Raw genomic sequence first — 15,690 nt, forward strand, 5'->3', positions numbered from 1 at the left:
AGCCGACGTCCAACTTGGCAGGAGCTCGTACAAATTTCATACCGCCGACGGCCCCCCGGACACGCTAGCGATAGAGCCGCCGGGCTGGCATCGTCAACCTAGCGGAATTTGGAGTTCAATGACGTAAGTACCGGCTGGGCAGGTCGAGGAACCCCTGTTTGGCTCGGTTGCTGCTGGGTTAAGGGTGTGGTGTGTGGTGCGTTCACGACGCGGCGCGACGCATGGGGCAGTCCCCCACGAGGGATGCATCTCTGGGAAAGGGTCGTGGCTTGCGGATTGTTGAGGCAGGGCGGCCGGGAGACGCGAGATGCAGGGCTCTGTGGGGGTCTGCCACAGGGGGAGGGTGGGAAGGGAACGTCGACTAGGTTGGATTTTGAGACGTGATGGAAAAATGACCAGTTGGCCGAAGGAGGGCGAGGGCTAGGCGAGCACGAGGGCTCTTCCCTTCGGCAGGTGGGCCGGTGCGGCAGGTCGGCGATGAGATGGATGTGATGTGATGCTGTATGACCTTGGACGCAGGAGGTAGGAGGTGGGAGGTTGGAAAGGCAGCCGTTTGGTTGAGGGGTGGTGGCGGGATGAGTGTGGTGTGGATAGGCCAAGAATATGGTCGGTGGTGGTTGTGAGCGTTTTTCTCTCTCTATGTGTGTGTGTCCTCTTTCAGGCCCTGGTTGCTTGTTCGATGCCGACGGCAACCAAAAATCGATATTGAGAGATTGGCATGGTTGTCATGATGAGCAGGAGAAATAGGGCCGATGATTCGCAGGAGACCAACTGCCCCACAACCCCGCGTTACCAGGAGGTGAGGCTGGTCCACCGGATCTGGCTTTGGCTTCTGATGGTGTTGCGTTGTGTGGTCTTGTTGGAGTGCCTCGACGCCAACTCGGGGACCGGACGACATGGGCATTACGGGGACTGGCAAGGTCCCCTGCGCGTCGGGCGCAACCGGGAGAGTCGTACCAGGCAGGCGTGGGAGAGGCTTTGTCTCGCCCTGCTCGTGTGAGGAAACGGCGTCTGGTCCGGCGGCATGGCGATGGAGACAGCAATTAGGAAGCCAAGTAGAAAAGGAAAGTGGCAGGCCAATGTATGCTGGAAGGACCCTGCGGCGCAACGGCGGACCGGCGCTGTTTTTTTTTTCTTCGTCTTTTTGTCTTTGGCTTGGTTGTGGCGCGGCACGCCATAGTGTGTGTGTGTGTGTGTGTGTGTGTGTGTGTGATGGGTCGGGCCATCTGCCATGGGCATCGCTGGGCGGCGGCCAGTCACGACTGGGCTTGTATCCGTAGGTATCCGTATCCGTACTGAGCAGACAACTACCGGAATTCGTGGTCTGGAGTAGTCCATGTCTCTCTGGCAGTTGGCGCGGTGGTCTGCGTGATTCCGAACAACGGCGGCCCGGGGTAGGAAGGTGAGTGGCCTCGATTCCTTAATTCCGGAATGAGGTGGTGCATATCTCAGTGGTCCTGGATCATGGATGGTGATGTTGATGGCGGCCCCCGCCCAGATGCTGGAGTCTGAAGGTTGGCTCGCAGGTTTATCCCTCCTGGGCAGCGGGTCTTTCGAGGGGTGTCGCAGGTGGTGCTTGATGTCGGGCTGCATGCGACCTGGGTCCCGAGAGAACTAACTGACAGGCTGCGGTCAGCAGCAGAGCACAGCACAGCACAGCACAGAAAAGAAGCAGTGGGAAAGGGGACGACGGGGACGGCGTGGGTGCGAGACTGCGAGAGCGCGGTGCGTGGTGGTGCAGTAATGTGCGTGCTGGCTGCTGGCTGCTGGATGCTGTCGCTGCCAGGCCAGGCCAGGGCAAGGCAGGGCAGCTAGCCGTTGGGCGAATGCAGGTTGAAGATTGACAGCGATGGACGGATGTACGTTTGTTTGTTCGAGTCGAGTCGAGGCGAGGCTACGCGGAACAAGGACAGACTGGAGCCTGTGCTGCTGCAAGAGAAGGAGCGAGTTCTACACTACGAATCGTCTCTGACTCGGCAAGAGCCAACTGTTACGTTATGGGTACTGCAGCGCTAGGCCCAAGGCGGCTACGGCCGGGATTTCCATAAGGTAATGGGAGCCACTTCGCTAAAGGGGTGGGCCCCGCTGCGGAAGACGGTACCGCTGCGCTGAGCTGCGGTGTGGTGTACGCCTGCGCTACAAGCGCTGGCAGAGGCAGAAGGCGGCACGCTGGCTGCAGAATGGGCGTGGAACAAGGTGGGCCCGAAGTTCCGCCCGAGTACCGCCGACTCGGATCTTGCAGACGGAGCTGGGAACTGGGAGGTGGGAGCCGGGGGCGGTACGTACCTCCACCCCCCTCTCTCAGTCTCTCACTCACTCACCTCGCTCACTCAATCACTCTCCCCCTCCATGGAGGGAGAGGTGAAATATATCGCCCGTGATTTGCCCGTTTGCCATTATGTATTTCTGTCTCGTAGCATCTTCCACCCGTCCCTGGCCCCGGAATGGACAGAGATAAGGCCGCGCGCATCAATGGCCCGTGTCTCGTGCTTTATCTCTCCGCCCCTCCATGCCCCATGTCTGGCCGACCCTTTTTGCCATGTGCTTTTGTGGAGATGGCGCCTCTCTCTCACTCACTCTTTCACTCTCTCTCCAGACCAGACGCCCATCTTCACCAACTCCCTGGCGGAATGCAACGAAAACGGCCCTGTCTGCCCTTTTTAGCCTCGCGTGCATCCCCTGTCGCCTCTGATTGTGTTCCCGTACGACGTATTCGCCCGCCAGACGCAGTTAGATATCGACATGCCCGGCTAACATTGCTCGGCCCGTCCGCCTACCCTCTGCAACGCTGCCGCGCGATAGCCCGTCCGGTCACTCTCCTATTGTCTATTGTCGCCCGTCGGTCCGTCTTGTTTTATTTTACTTTTATTTTACCTCTTTCTCTGACCACACTTTGTTAGTCGCGGCCCTCGTTCCCACCGCCGCATCAAACGCTCGCCTTGTCATTCGATTCCTGCCAGCAAAAAAAAGGTAATTCTTTATTCTGCCATTGGGCCGCTCCCTCTTGGCCCTTGAGCGCTTGCCCCGGGTAGGCTGAAGCAGAAGAGAACATGGCATGCAATGCCATGGCATAGCATAGCCCGGCAGACCTTGCTTGCTCCTTGTTCCCTCTCCGTCCTCCTGCCTTGCTTCTTACATGCGTCGAGTTCGCTAGTCGACTAGCTCATCCGTGTCATTGTGTCCCTGCCGCCGCCGTTGCTGGCTGGTCTGGAGAGCGAGTTCGATACCAAGCCACGGATGGTGTAGTAGTCCATGTATGTATGTACTTGTCTCCTCGGCCGCTTGTCATTGTCGTTGTCACTGCCACTGCGGCTACGGCTGCCGCTGCCACTTACATCTATCTATCTGGGTCGGTGAGGGCGCGACGAGAGGAGGGTGAGGCCATGTCCGTCCCATACCATCCCATCCCGTCACATCCTGTCCTATCCCATTCCATCCCGTCCCGTCCCATCTCGTTCGACATATCCATGCCCATGCGCTGTCCCCATCCTGAAATCCCCATACCCCATTAGTCCCTCGGTCGCCTGGTCCGTCACTCACTCGCTCACGCCCGCCGGCCAGCCCAGTCAGTCAGTCGGCTGCGTTGCCTCCTCTTCCAATACACCCTTCCCGCTGCTTCCTCGTCCACCATCCACCATGGCGAGACGTGCCATCCAGAAGTATCCGTAAAGGGGCACCGTAGTGCGTTACCTCGCCGTGCCTTGCCTGCGTCGCCTCTCTCTGTACGCAGCCCGCCGGCGGTCAGAGAGTGTCTGACTCTTTCCCTCTCAGTCTCTCTATTCTTTGCTGGACCCCGTCCGCCCATCCAGCCCCGTGCTCCATCCAGGATCCAGGGCAAATGCCGCGTCAAACGGCACTCGGTCTCCTCTCCAGACTCCGGCCATCAAGACAGAGAGATAGTGCGAGTGAGAGAAATAAAGAAACAGACAGAGAGGGGCCGGCCGCATGGGGAGCCCATTTACATTCGCATCCCCCTGGATTGTTTTTTTGTGGTTGGGCTGAGTACCGGAGAGCATCCATCCATCCATCCATCCATCCATTCATCTGCTCAGGTCCTCACTCTAACCAAACGGATACACACTCTTCTTCTTCTTCTCTTTCTTCTCTCTTCCCTTTCTTCTCTTCTTCTTTTCCCCCCTTCTCACCTCTTCCCTCCCGCCCTCTCTCTCACCCCATCATCCTCGCCACCCACCCCATAAATTAATATCGTTTAGTCTCCAACAAAGACGAGCATCCATTGCCCAAGGGGTCCGGCACCGTCGCACGTCCAATAATGGAGACTTGAAGCGCCAAAAGGGACATCGCCTCTTACATATACTTTTTCCCCGGCCCAATGACACCGATAAGCAAGGCTTATCTCATCCTTGCCTCCATCGTCACTCGAGCCCACCGATATCGATCCATCAACCCGTTCCGTCCAATCCCAAGTTGCTAAACTAAATCTACCTATCCTATCCCCGGGCCCCAAAATCCGCCCTGCATCTGCGCACCCCCCCCCCCCCCTCAAATAAAAAACCACAACCACCACTTACCACATTTCCATCACCAAAAACGGGCGCAAATCATCCCGCCTCGCCCACTCGAACCGCCGTCCTTTATCTCGTGCCATCCCCTCCCCCAAAGGGTTCCCGCCAACCCCCCCCCTCGGACTTGTGCAGCCCACCCCGGATTTGACGAGAGAAAGCGACGAGCACACGGACAAGGGGAGAGCATCTCCAAGTACAGACTACAGAATCAGCTCCAGCCAGCTTCTTCCCGCCTTGTAATTCCCGTGGCAGCTTATCTCGTTGCCCCCCCATCCCCATCCCCATACTTTCGCGGCACGACACGACGCCTCACGTAGGTAGCAGACGAACCTTGCCTTGCGCACACAATCATCGCGTGGTCTTTCGTTTTCCACCCCCTCCCCGACTCGACCCCAGCCCCCGTCGGTCACGTCAAGAAACTCGCAATCTCTCTCTCTGCCGGTCGTCGTCCGTCCGCCGTGCCTCGCCTCGCCCAAGTACCGCACCAGAACCAGCCTTATCTCGGCCGGCCTCGGCGCGCCGTAGCGTTATCAGTCCCTGCGGTGGCCCGTTTGCTGGTTTCGTGTTACAACACAGGCTCACCCATCGGAATTGACGCAGATCGAATTACCGCTCGCCAGCCAATCTTTGTTTGGCGGACCCTGCCCTTCCTTTGTGCTAAGCACACAATTCTGACTTCCAGCTGCCGCCGCCACTGCTGTTGCTGCTGCTGCTGTCACTACTATCTACTGTTGCCGCTGCCGCTGCTATCTACTGCTGCTGCTGCTGCTACTACTACTATCTACTGCCGCCAAGAGACAGACATCCTCCTCCTCCTGCTGTCGACTTTCGGTGGCGGCCCAGGGCCACTCTCCAAGCCAGGAACATTACATCGCCTGCATCGCCCGTCTGCCGCACGCCGTGGGGTTCGCTGCCCAGCTGTCGACCCCGGCGACTGTGTGCTTGCTTGTCTCGCCGTCTACGAGGCCTATCTGCCCTATCACCTCCCTCGCATCTCCGGACAACCAACCCTAGGAGCAGCTCACTCCCGCCTCATTCCCCCTTCCACTCAAATCCCCCCAATCTCTAGACCAGGGCCGGGGCCCCGTCCAGAGAAGTCTTGACGAACCGGGTCCGTCCGCCCGTCTCCCTCCCCTGCGTCTTGCCCAGCCCTGTCCGTATATACATAGCTTTCTCTACTGCCACGCGCGCCCGCCCATCATGTCCAACCCAAGTGCCGTCATCAGAACGGCTCCCATCGCCATTGCGCCAAAACCTCCCCGCCGCCAGAACTCCTACCGCCAGGACGGCTTCTCCAACCTCGACCTCTTCCGCGGCAGCATGCCCGGCCGGGAAATCGCAGAGTCCGTCGGCTCCTACACAACACGCTCCCTCAGCCCGTGCGAGTCCTGCCACCGATCCAGGGTCAAGTGCATCGTGAGCGAGGACGACGACAGCTGCATACCCTGCCAGGCCAGCGGCTCCGACTGCTCACTGCTCAACAGCCCCCAGCCGAGGAAACGCAAACTGAACGGCGACTTCGACGACGTCGGGAAAAGAAGGTCAGTCAGTTCCGGTCATTTCTCCTCACCCTCTCTCATTCGTTCCCTCACTCTACTCCCCCCCCCCCCCCCCCCCCTCATCGGGGCCCTCTCGCGTGCTCTCCTACCTCGCGTCCGCGGGCTTGGGTCATCTCCTCATCCCCCCCTGTCATTTCTTCATTTTGCGCCCGTTGGACGTTTCTTGGGCAGCCATGGGCGCACGCAATGTGGTCAAGGGGGGGCAAGTGGCACGTCTGATAACGAACCTTATTATCTGACACATGATTGGCCACGCTAGCTCGCCTGCCAGGGTCGATATCAGAAGGCGACGGCAACACCAGCCCAGCCTCTCCAGCACCACCGGAAGCAGCTCTTTTCTTGAAGACATGGCCAACGTCGGAGGCCCGACTCTGCTGAAGCGGACGCTGGGTCTCCAGAACGACCGCTACAGCCAGTACATCGGCCCGACGACCGACTTCGAGCCCTCGCTCATCAACCTATCGCCCTTCAACCCCCAGGACGAGAGCCTCCTGGCGCGCGGCACGCTGCGCAAGGTCAGCGACGACGACACGTTCCTCCTGCTGCCCGACTCCAACACGCCGGGCCACGAGCACATCCTCGAGGATGTCGAGGAGATCGAGAACCTCGTGCGGCCGCACGGCCGCCGGCTGGTCGACCTCTACTTCCGCGTCGTCCACCCGGCGTTCCCCATCATCCAGAAGACGGTGTTCCTGGAAAAGTACGACCGGAGCTACCGCGAGTTCTCGCCCTGCCTGCTGGCCGCCGTCTACCTGTTCGCCATCAACTGGTGGGAGCACGACGAGGTGCTGGCGCGGCTGCCCCGGCCCAACGTCCCCAACCTGGAGCGCATGATCCGGACGACGCTCGCCGACGCCATCTACCGGCCGAAGCTGTCCACCATCCAGGCCGGCCTCCTCCTCTCCCAGCGGCCCGAGGGCGACCAGTGGGCGCCGACGGCCCAGCTGGTGGCCACGGCCCAGGAGCTCGGCCTCCACCTCGACTGCACGCACTGGAAGATCCCGCCGTGGGAGAAGGGGCTGCGGAAGCGCCTCGCCTGGGCGCTGTACATGCAGGACAAGTGGGGGTCCCTCGTCCACGGGCGGCCGTCGCACATCTTCTCGACCAACTGGGGCGTGCAGGCGCTGACGGACCACGACTTCCCCGACGTCGAGTGGGACGAGAAGGACGACGGCGAGGAGAAGCTCGAGATCGAGCGCGGCCGCACCCTCTTCGGCCAGATGGTGCAGCTGACGCAGATCCTCGCCGAGATCCTCGACACCTTCTACTCGCTGCAGGCCATGCAGACCGTCACCAACGCCGGCGGCCAGGGCACCCACCTCGTCCTCTCCATGGCCAAGCCCATCCAGCTGAAGCTCAAGGAGTGGTACGCCAGCCTGCCGTCCGCCATCCGCATGGACAACACGTTCTCGGCCGCCGCCGCCGCCCCCGCCAGCCGCCTGTCGAGCATCGGGTACCTGCACCTGGCCTACTTCGCCGCCGAGATCACCCTGCACCGCCGCATCATCCGCTCGCTCGAGGCCACGGGCGCCGCCGTCGACCAGTACGTCCAGCACATCTGCCGCAGCGCCGCCAAGGCGCGCCTCATCTCCGCCATGGACTTCGTCAACCGCCTCAACTCGTCCCACCTGCGCGCCTTCTGGTACTTCGCGTCCAAGACCAACTTCGCCCTCATCGGCACCTTCGGCTCCCTGCTGTGGGCGACGTCGCCGGGCCGCGAGGAGGCCGACTGGTACCGCCGCCGCCTGGGCGAGTACCGGTGGACGCTGTCGGTGAGCTCCAAGCCCGGCGAGAGCAAGGGCCTCACCGAGTTCGCCATGTCCATGCTCGACATCTCGACCGGCCTCCTCAAGAAGCTCCCCGAGAAGCCGTCCATGAGCCGCAGCGGCAGCGTCGTCGACCTGGGGCCCGGCAGCATGAGCAGCAGCTTCGGCGGCAACGGCCTGCTCTCGCTCGGCCAGAGCGCCCCCGCCACCGTCAGCCTGGGCGGCTTCAGCGGGCTGCCCAGCGCCGACGTGAGCAACGCCCACAGCCCGCTGAGCGTAGACAGCAGCGACGACGAAATGTACGAGACCTTCGCCCCGACGGCGGGCATGGCGGGCATGGCGGATTGAACGCGCGCGCGCGTGTCGCAAGCAGCCTCGTTTTGCGGAGAGCTGGGGAGGCGATGATATAATGACAACCACGGGAAGAGACGAACACAACAAAAAAAAGAAGAAATCAAGGCTCGCTTCGAGCAAGAATACCCAAACCCCCACCTCCACGGTGGTGGTCTTTCGCTCGAAAGAAAAAGGGGGAGGTCTTTTGTTATTACGGTAAAAAGGAGGGGGATAGCGCATAATGATCTGCGGGATACCACTGGGGGTACTGGGCGGCGAGCGGCGAGAAAGATTCCCCGGGCAAAAGGGGGAGAACAAGAGGAGGGAAAGCGAGAGAGAGAGAGAGAGGAGGAGAGACAACGCCCGCCGCCCACGACCCTGTCTTGATGACATTTTGACCAATTTTTTTGGGTTCTTTTTCGTTTGGTTGGTTGGAGGAGGGGATGGATGGGATGGATCCATGATGCAAAGGGAACGAAACGCTATTACCCGGTACCGGCGCAAACTCTTGGGGGGGGTAAGGGAGGTGTGGGATTTATACCATCCATCATTCTTGAGCGGCAAAAGAAAAAAGAATTCCGGCATCGATGTTGGAGGAATTTTTTTATATCTTTTTTTTTCTTTTACTTTTTTCTTTCCCCGAAATGTTGAGCGACTCGTACGTACTTACTAGCATAGATTGCAGATGTCTTTTTTTTCCCTCCTGGATATGAAATGATGTATAACCTACCTTGACGTCTCCCACTCAGCTGTTATTGCTGCTGTTGATGTTGTCTTTCAAAGTGCGGTATGTGACGACGAGTTGACGAGCTAATATCGGCCGCAGCCAGAGGTTGTCCATTCGTCCGAGGGTGCCACCCGTCGGCTGGCCGTCGACGACGACGTCTGCATGGAGAGCCTCTCAGGGGCTGTCCCCAATACACGAGGCGAGGGCGTGCGATGTTGTTGGCTGCTGACTGGGTAGAGATCGACAGAGACGAATGCTCGGAAAGCCTCACCCGTCTGCGTCATTGTGCAGAATATGCGCCGCGCCGGTCGACGAGAGTTTTGTTCGGGGTCTCGCTGGCCGCCCTCGTCCGCCCTTCGTCGTCGAGATTCGCGGCGGCATAGGAAGACGAAGGGGGGGGGGGTTCGACACGACCGTGGATATATGGGCGCATGGCGTGGCGAGAGACGGCCTCGTGGCAGGGCCCGGCAGCTGCCGCGGAGGCGTCGCTCGTCCAGCAACACCCCCTATAACAGTACACCCCGCATCGTCATATTGTCCGCCTCGAGGGACACGGAACGAAGGACGATCGATACGCCACGGCCGGACGCCGCTCCGATGGCCCCCCTTGAAAGGGGATGAGCCCTCGAGGCCGCGCAGAGCAAAATAGGCGTAAAATGCAAAAGGGGGGAAAGAAAAATCAGCATACCCACCACCACCTGGCCCGCCGGGATCGAACATGCCGTTCCCACCGCCGCCCGCCGCGAACGCCTTACCGCTCCGCCGTCGGCTCCCGCGGAGGCCGACCATCGAAAGCAGAATGTTCGACACCGACGCCGCTACGCGAACGGAATCGGAGCCCCGTCCGTGGTGCCGGCTTTGCTGTCGTCGTCTGGCCAGGTGCCCGGCTCGAGCAGAGCCGTGCGTCGCGGGCTTCATGCGGCGGCCCGGGTCGACCGGTCCGGGGGGCGCGTTCCGTAAACCACAATCTCCGCCGGGGGTGGTAGTGGTGGTGGTGGTGGTGATATATTTGCTGACCATCTGGGACGGTGTCGTTTTCAGCAGGCGTCGTTTTTCGGCCCCCACCCCGGCGTGTAAGTCTTTCTGGCGGACAACGGATGGATGATGGATTGAAACCACCAACGGGGAGGGGGATTGGCAATTGTAGCTCTGGAGCAGCTGCCGTATCTTGCCTTGCCACAGACTTAGTCTCCTAGCCAAGGCCGTCGGGGTCTTGTAGGATTCTCTTGTCGACAACGAAGCGTGATCATCAACCTCGCAAGACGGCGGTGGCGGTGTACACGCCCTGCGGTGCTCCATACCTCACTCGATACCCCCCTATGCTACAAGTGAATCCCAAGGTCGTTGGTAAATTGGTCGACCGGCCCGGTTGAGACCACGGAGAGCAGTGGGGGCATGCCGGTCCACGAGGGAAAATAACTTGGAACATCCCGTGCCCATTCTCCCAGGTCAAAAGATGCAAACCACTCGCGAAGGTGCCGAAAAGTATAATCAGGGATTTCAAGATGAAGTAGAAATATAAACATGAATATAAATGTAAATAAAAAAGGAATTAACGGAGCCCTGGCGGCTCAAAAGGGGGCGGCACGCGACGCCCTTCAAGTATCCGGCTCCCCCAGCAAACACACACACACACAACCGAATCACGCAATCGATGGTGACATTTTCCAAGCAGCCTCGCCTTTTGAACGAATGGCTGCGACAGTATTTGCAAAGGAGTAATAAAAAAATTACACCCCTCCCCCCTTTCCCTCTCCCTTTTAATCCCCCCATTCCTGCCGGGACGGCAAGCAGCGGCCTTACGCACGAGGTCGAAATAAGGAAGCAATCTCACAATCTCAGACACTCCGGGGAGGGGGCAACCATCTAGTCCAAGGTGCAACTCCTCTGCGGCGCATTGATTGGGACAAGGCAGCCCGCGGGCGAGCAGCCGCCGGAGGATCGTACCGCTGATCCCACCTCGGGACGGGTATCGCGGCACAGAGGGGCTCTACTCGGGCCGCCCACATGCCTCTTCTGGACGGGTTGTGCTACGTCAGAAGCATTCCCTCTCTTGCGTTGCGTAGGCCGAAACTAAGCATTCCGGTGCTTGTCTCTCCTTCTCTCTGGCATGTGGGGAGGGGGATGGAGTGTGTGGGATGGAGACATGCCAGCCAAACATCATTTCCACGGCCCGATATATCAAAGGGAAAAGAGCCCGTATTACATAACCCCCGTTGCCCCGCGCTAAAAACCAGTCACCACCACCGAAACGCCCGCCGAACCCCCCACCATCCCGCCTTCCCGCCTTTCAACAATCACCGTCTCCCCCCGAGGAACCCGAGCTCCGGCGGTCACGAAAAACCTCACAACCCCCAAAAGATCGTCGCCGCCGACGCCGCCGCCCGTCGTCCACGACAACTTCCCCAAAACTCCCAAGCTCACTCCCCTCGAACTCACCCTCACCCACACCACACGCACACGAGCACACCCGTACGAACCCCCACCACCCGCCCAAGATGCAGGGCTTCAACATGGGACGCTACGTCCCGCCCGACGTCGAGGGCACGACGACGGGCAACAAGCTGCACAACAAGCACGCGCTCGGCGCGCGCGCCTCGCGGCTCGCGTCCGCCGGCGTCCTCACGGTGCGCTTCGAGATGCCCTACGCCGTGTGGTGCTCGACGTGCCCGCGGCCCACCCTCGTCGGCCAGGGCGTGCGCTTCAACGCCGAGAAGCGGCGCGCCGGCAGCTACCACTCGACGCCCATCTGGGAGTTCCGCATGCGCCACGCCGACTGCGGCGGCTGGATCGAGATGCGCACCGACCCCAAGAACACGGCCTACGTCGTCGTCTCGGGCGCCAAGAAGCGCGACACGGGCGACGACGGCCCCCGCGAGGGCGAGGCGGCCGTCGTCATCATGACGGACGAGGAGAGGCAGCGGCTCCGCAGCAGCGCCTTCGCGAGCCTCGAGAAGACGATCCAGGACCGCGCGCAGCTCGCGCAGGCGGCCGAGCGCATCGACGAGCTCGAGGACGCCGCCCGCCGCCAGTGGGACGACCCGTACGCGCGCAACCAGGCGCTGCGCCGGACGTTCCGCGCCGGACGCCGCGAGCGCGAGAGGGACGCCGCCGCCGCCGAGGACCTCAAGGACCGCATGAGCCTGGGCATCGACCTCGTCCCCGCCGCCGACGAGGACGCGAGGCGCGCGAGGCTGGTGGACTTTGGGCCTGGCGGCGACGACGACGACGGCGACGGCGGCGCGGGCCACAGGGCGCTGGCGAAGCCTCTGTTCTACGCTTCGTCTTCCGCTGACGCCGGTGCCGCCTCTGTCGCCAAGAAGAAGCCGGCCGCCAAGGCGCTGCCCAAGGGGACGCCAAAGGCCGAGTTGCTCGCGACCAAGAGGAGGGACGACATCGTGTCGGAGATCGTGGGAAACACGCGCATGGCCCGGGATCCGTTCCTGCTGGACGCGCGGACGGAGAGGGCGCCGGCGAGGATACCGGGGCTGAAGCGGAAGCGCGGCGATGCGGCCGGGAAGGAGGCGGAGGAGGACGACCCCAAGCCGGCCGATGCCGGGGACGCCGCGCCGGGTCTGCCCCCCTCCAAGGCCCTGGTGTGCTACGACTCGGACTCGGACTGAGCGTGGCCAAGAAGTTTTCCTTGGGGGGGGGTTTTTTTTTGGGTTTTTTTTTGTTGCCTGACATGGCGTTTATGGCAGATTATGATGATAGATACCCCGCCTCCGGCATTAGACTGCGTCGCTGTAGACGCGTTGGCTTTATTAAGCCTATGTTAATGAAACACCCACTGGTGGCAGTAGAGCAGACTCGACTGGCAAACCCAAAGCAACTGTCTACATGAACACACGTAACGGTTTCCAACTCGTGCTCACTCTTGTAACCGATGCATCCAACACAGCCCACCGGCACCCCGGCATCTAGAGGCTGTGTGTAGCCAAACAGAAGCCCAACACACATACACACATAAAGGAGGCATGGTTGTTTGTAAGCGTAATCATTTGCAACTATCTGATGACTCTTGAAGCAGCTGGACCGAATTGTTCGAACAAACAAGGATCCAATCTCTGGGTGGTGTTTGACATCCCCCCGTCGTCTCCATCGGCCAAATGTCGTTGTCTCGAGGCATGACCATCATAATCCAGTCCCGTCCGGTTGTCGCGTAGAAACTCCAAAGCTAACCCACAAATGCCTGCCTTATCCCTAAAACACAAAGAAGAAACCCCCTCCCCGCCGCCGACACCTGCGGGGGTCGCATTGGTGGCGAGTACACAATACATGACCAGCTCGAGCCCGGGGGATAAAAGTCTCCTGCGACGCCATTTCCATGAATGTTTCTAGCCGAGTCCTCCTCTTCGTTACCTTCATACGTCGTCCAGTCGGCCGGCGGGCTCCTCGTCGTCGTCGTCTCCGAAACTGCCGACCGAGGACATGTCGTCATCGTCCTCGCTCTCGGCACCGGCCTCGTCGGCGGCTTCTTTACTCGCGTACTTTTGCACGTATTCTGCATCCCCTTGTCAGCGTCACCTCCTCGCAGCCAACCCCCCGGATCTGTCCGCATCGTTCCACGCACCCTTGACCTTGGCGTCGTAGCTCTTCGGTTCCCTAATCATCAACGCAGCCGCCTCGCCGTTCAGGGGGTCCGTGGGGTTCGGGTATCGGAGGAGCTGGGGCAGGAAGACCTCGAAGATGTTGATCATGTCGAACATGGGCGACCACGTCTGGTTGATGACGTCCAGGCAGACGGAGCCCGACCTATGCAGTTTCCCCCCAGTCAGTCCCGCGTTCCGTTCGGCCCGGCCCAGCATGGCCATGCCCTCTCTTCCGGGTGTTGTCTACTCACAGCTCGTCAATGTTGGGATGGAAGATGCGGTTGACGAATCCGATGCTCGGCGACTTGTAGGGGTACTGGTCGGGAAGCTCGACGTGGACCTTCCAGACACCGCCTTCAAACGGAGCTGTACAGCGTTAACATGACGGGCAGGCCACCGGCCGTGGTTGTATTGTACTGACTTTCGGTCGGGCCCTTGAATCTAACGTAAAACTCTTGCCTATATCGATGCCGTCAGGGTGGGTGGATGTCGAGGGATGGGGTCTCGGCCTTACACTTGGGCGTGTTAGTCACAGCGGCAATGGCTCTCGCAGCCCGAGAACGGTGCACAGGAAGGAACTTACTGTTGTCGTTGACCAAAGTGACCTCGTAGTCACTCATCAACCTGGAGAGGTCAGCATAAGAAGCACGGGACGGTTCGTTGGCGAGTCGCACATCCTAGATCAGGTTAGCCGGCCGTCGACGGTGTGGCGTGACTTGGGAGGTTCTACTTCATGACCTGTACGCAAGGGAGAGTTGTCAGCATGTCGGGCACCCCCAAAAGACAGGTCGCAGCAAACGGCCATGGGCTTACATCAGTCTCGATTCTTCTGCGTGGACTACTCATCTTGTCGGTTGCGCGCGGGGCGTTCGGACGACGGTTGGACGATCGGGGAAGACGGGGGAGTTGGCTGTAGATGGATTTGGGGGAAGATGACTCAAAGTTGGCGGGAAAAGCTGATATATCAAATGTGGCGCCGTGGGCAGTCGAACCAGCTCGAGCCTCGGAAAGTAGTGCGGATCGTGTCGGTTTGAGCTCGTAGGGGAGACGTTGGTCGTGACAAAGAGGGGATGAGGTGTCGGATCGGGTTCCTGACGCCAAGTCACGCGCGATGATGATGTGGGCGATCCCGGGCCAAGGGTGATAAGCGTTCGATAAGGGAGGTGGGCCCGAAGATTACGCGGCTAGACTCGGACCTTTGCAGGGTGAGCTGGCGAAGCTAAGGCAATCCAGAGGGCAAAGCGAACCTTGTTAGTCGCTGGAACACCACCTAAAAACGACTTGGAGCAGAGGAGAGGTTGGGGAAGTCGGAGTGGTTCCAGCCATCGTTTGAGCGCCTCTCCGGTAGACGGTAGAGAGAGGCTGGCGCCATGAGGCTCAAGATTTGCGTGCATGCACATTACTCATCCCGCCCGAACTCGACTTACTCGGGCAACCAGGAAAGTATGGGATCATCACCGTCTCGACTCATGAAAGTCGCAATGATGTAACTGCGTGAGCAGCGGCAGACGGTAACAGTGCCAGGGCTTTTCCGTGCAATGACGCCGCCGCCGTGAGAGTTGTTGCTTGTCTTATACAAGGAAGCAGACAACCCGTCGTCCCACGACAAGATGAACAGAGACAACAACTACTTAAGGATGCACGGGCTAGAACAGCACTATCACAAGCCAGGAAGATGGCGCCATGGTCGCATGGGAACCCCTCCCCCTTCTCTTCCCGTGATGCCAACCGTTATCCTAAGGCGCCAACTGTGGTAGACGACTCTCATCGCAGCAGTCTTTCCTCCTAGCTGCCTGTGTTGGCATTGGTGTTGGTTTTGATGTCGATATCGATTGGCCTGGTTCTACGGCAGCTGAGTTACGCGAGCCCGCACAGCACTCTCCCCAAGGCCGCTCTGGACCAGGAAATACCTTTGGAGAGGGGGCTAGATGCCGTCCCTGCGGAGGACCGAGACCAGATCCGCCGGGCCCGAGGCAATTTTGCCTCGGTCTTAGCTCACATCGGCTTCAAGTGTTTGCTCTGGCGGCATCGAAGGGTGCGTGCACTGGAGAGAACAGCACAGCTCACTAATCCCCCTCCCATCCCAGGGAAGAGGTACCTAGGTAGGTACACCTGGTGGGCGGTGGGAGGTAGAAAACGAACGTGCCTCGGTGCCGCCGTCCAATTACGGAGGCTGGATGCGATAGA

General features: G+C 60.2%; 4 protein-coding genes across 4 annotated transcripts; 2 read left to right on the top strand and 2 right to left on the bottom strand.

Moving 5' to 3' along the window:
- Nucleotides 1-5,726: 5,726 nt before the first annotated feature.
- On the top strand, nucleotides 5,727-8,199 carry EsH8_X_000217 (transcription factor domain-containing protein; the record flags this gene model as incomplete). Its single annotated transcript, XM_083274305.1, has 2 exons — nucleotides 5,727-6,067; nucleotides 6,345-8,199. 2 exons carry the CDS (start codon nucleotides 5,727-5,729, stop codon nucleotides 8,197-8,199), a joined length of 2,196 nt encoding a protein of 731 aa, XP_083119697.1.
- A 730-nt stretch (nucleotides 8,200-8,929) lies between these two features.
- EsH8_X_000218 (uncharacterized protein) lies at nucleotides 8,930-9,931 on the bottom strand (the record flags this gene model as incomplete). Its single annotated transcript, XM_083274306.1, has 2 exons — nucleotides 8,930-9,069; nucleotides 9,604-9,931. The coding sequence occupies 2 exons, from the start codon at nucleotides 9,929-9,931 to the stop codon at nucleotides 8,930-8,932; spliced, it is 468 nt and encodes a 155-aa protein (XP_083119698.1).
- Nucleotides 9,932-11,409: 1,478 nt separating this feature from the next.
- EsH8_X_000219 (CWC16 protein) lies at nucleotides 11,410-12,534 on the top strand (the record flags this gene model as incomplete). The annotated part of the gene is made up of 1 exon (XM_083274307.1): nucleotides 11,410-12,534. The coding sequence occupies one exon, from the start codon at nucleotides 11,410-11,412 to the stop codon at nucleotides 12,532-12,534; it is 1,125 nt and encodes a 374-aa protein (XP_083119699.1).
- Nucleotides 12,535-13,275: 741 nt separating this feature from the next.
- On the bottom strand, nucleotides 13,276-14,349 carry EsH8_X_000220 (E2 ubiquitin-conjugating protein UBC8; the record flags this gene model as incomplete). The annotated part of the gene is made up of 7 exons (XM_083274308.1): nucleotides 13,276-13,415; nucleotides 13,485-13,666; nucleotides 13,755-13,869; nucleotides 13,925-13,962; nucleotide 14,018; nucleotides 14,087-14,180; nucleotides 14,317-14,349. The coding sequence occupies 7 exons, from the start codon at nucleotides 14,347-14,349 to the stop codon at nucleotides 13,276-13,278; spliced, it is 603 nt and encodes a 200-aa protein (XP_083119700.1).
- Between the last annotated feature and the right edge of the window lie 1,341 nt (nucleotides 14,350-15,690).

This window comes from Colletotrichum jinshuiense, chromosome 10, assembly GCF_051148585.1.
Source record: "Colletotrichum jinshuiense chromosome 10, complete sequence".
NCBI classification, from domain to species: domain Eukaryota; kingdom Fungi; phylum Ascomycota; class Sordariomycetes; order Glomerellales; family Glomerellaceae; genus Colletotrichum; species Colletotrichum jinshuiense.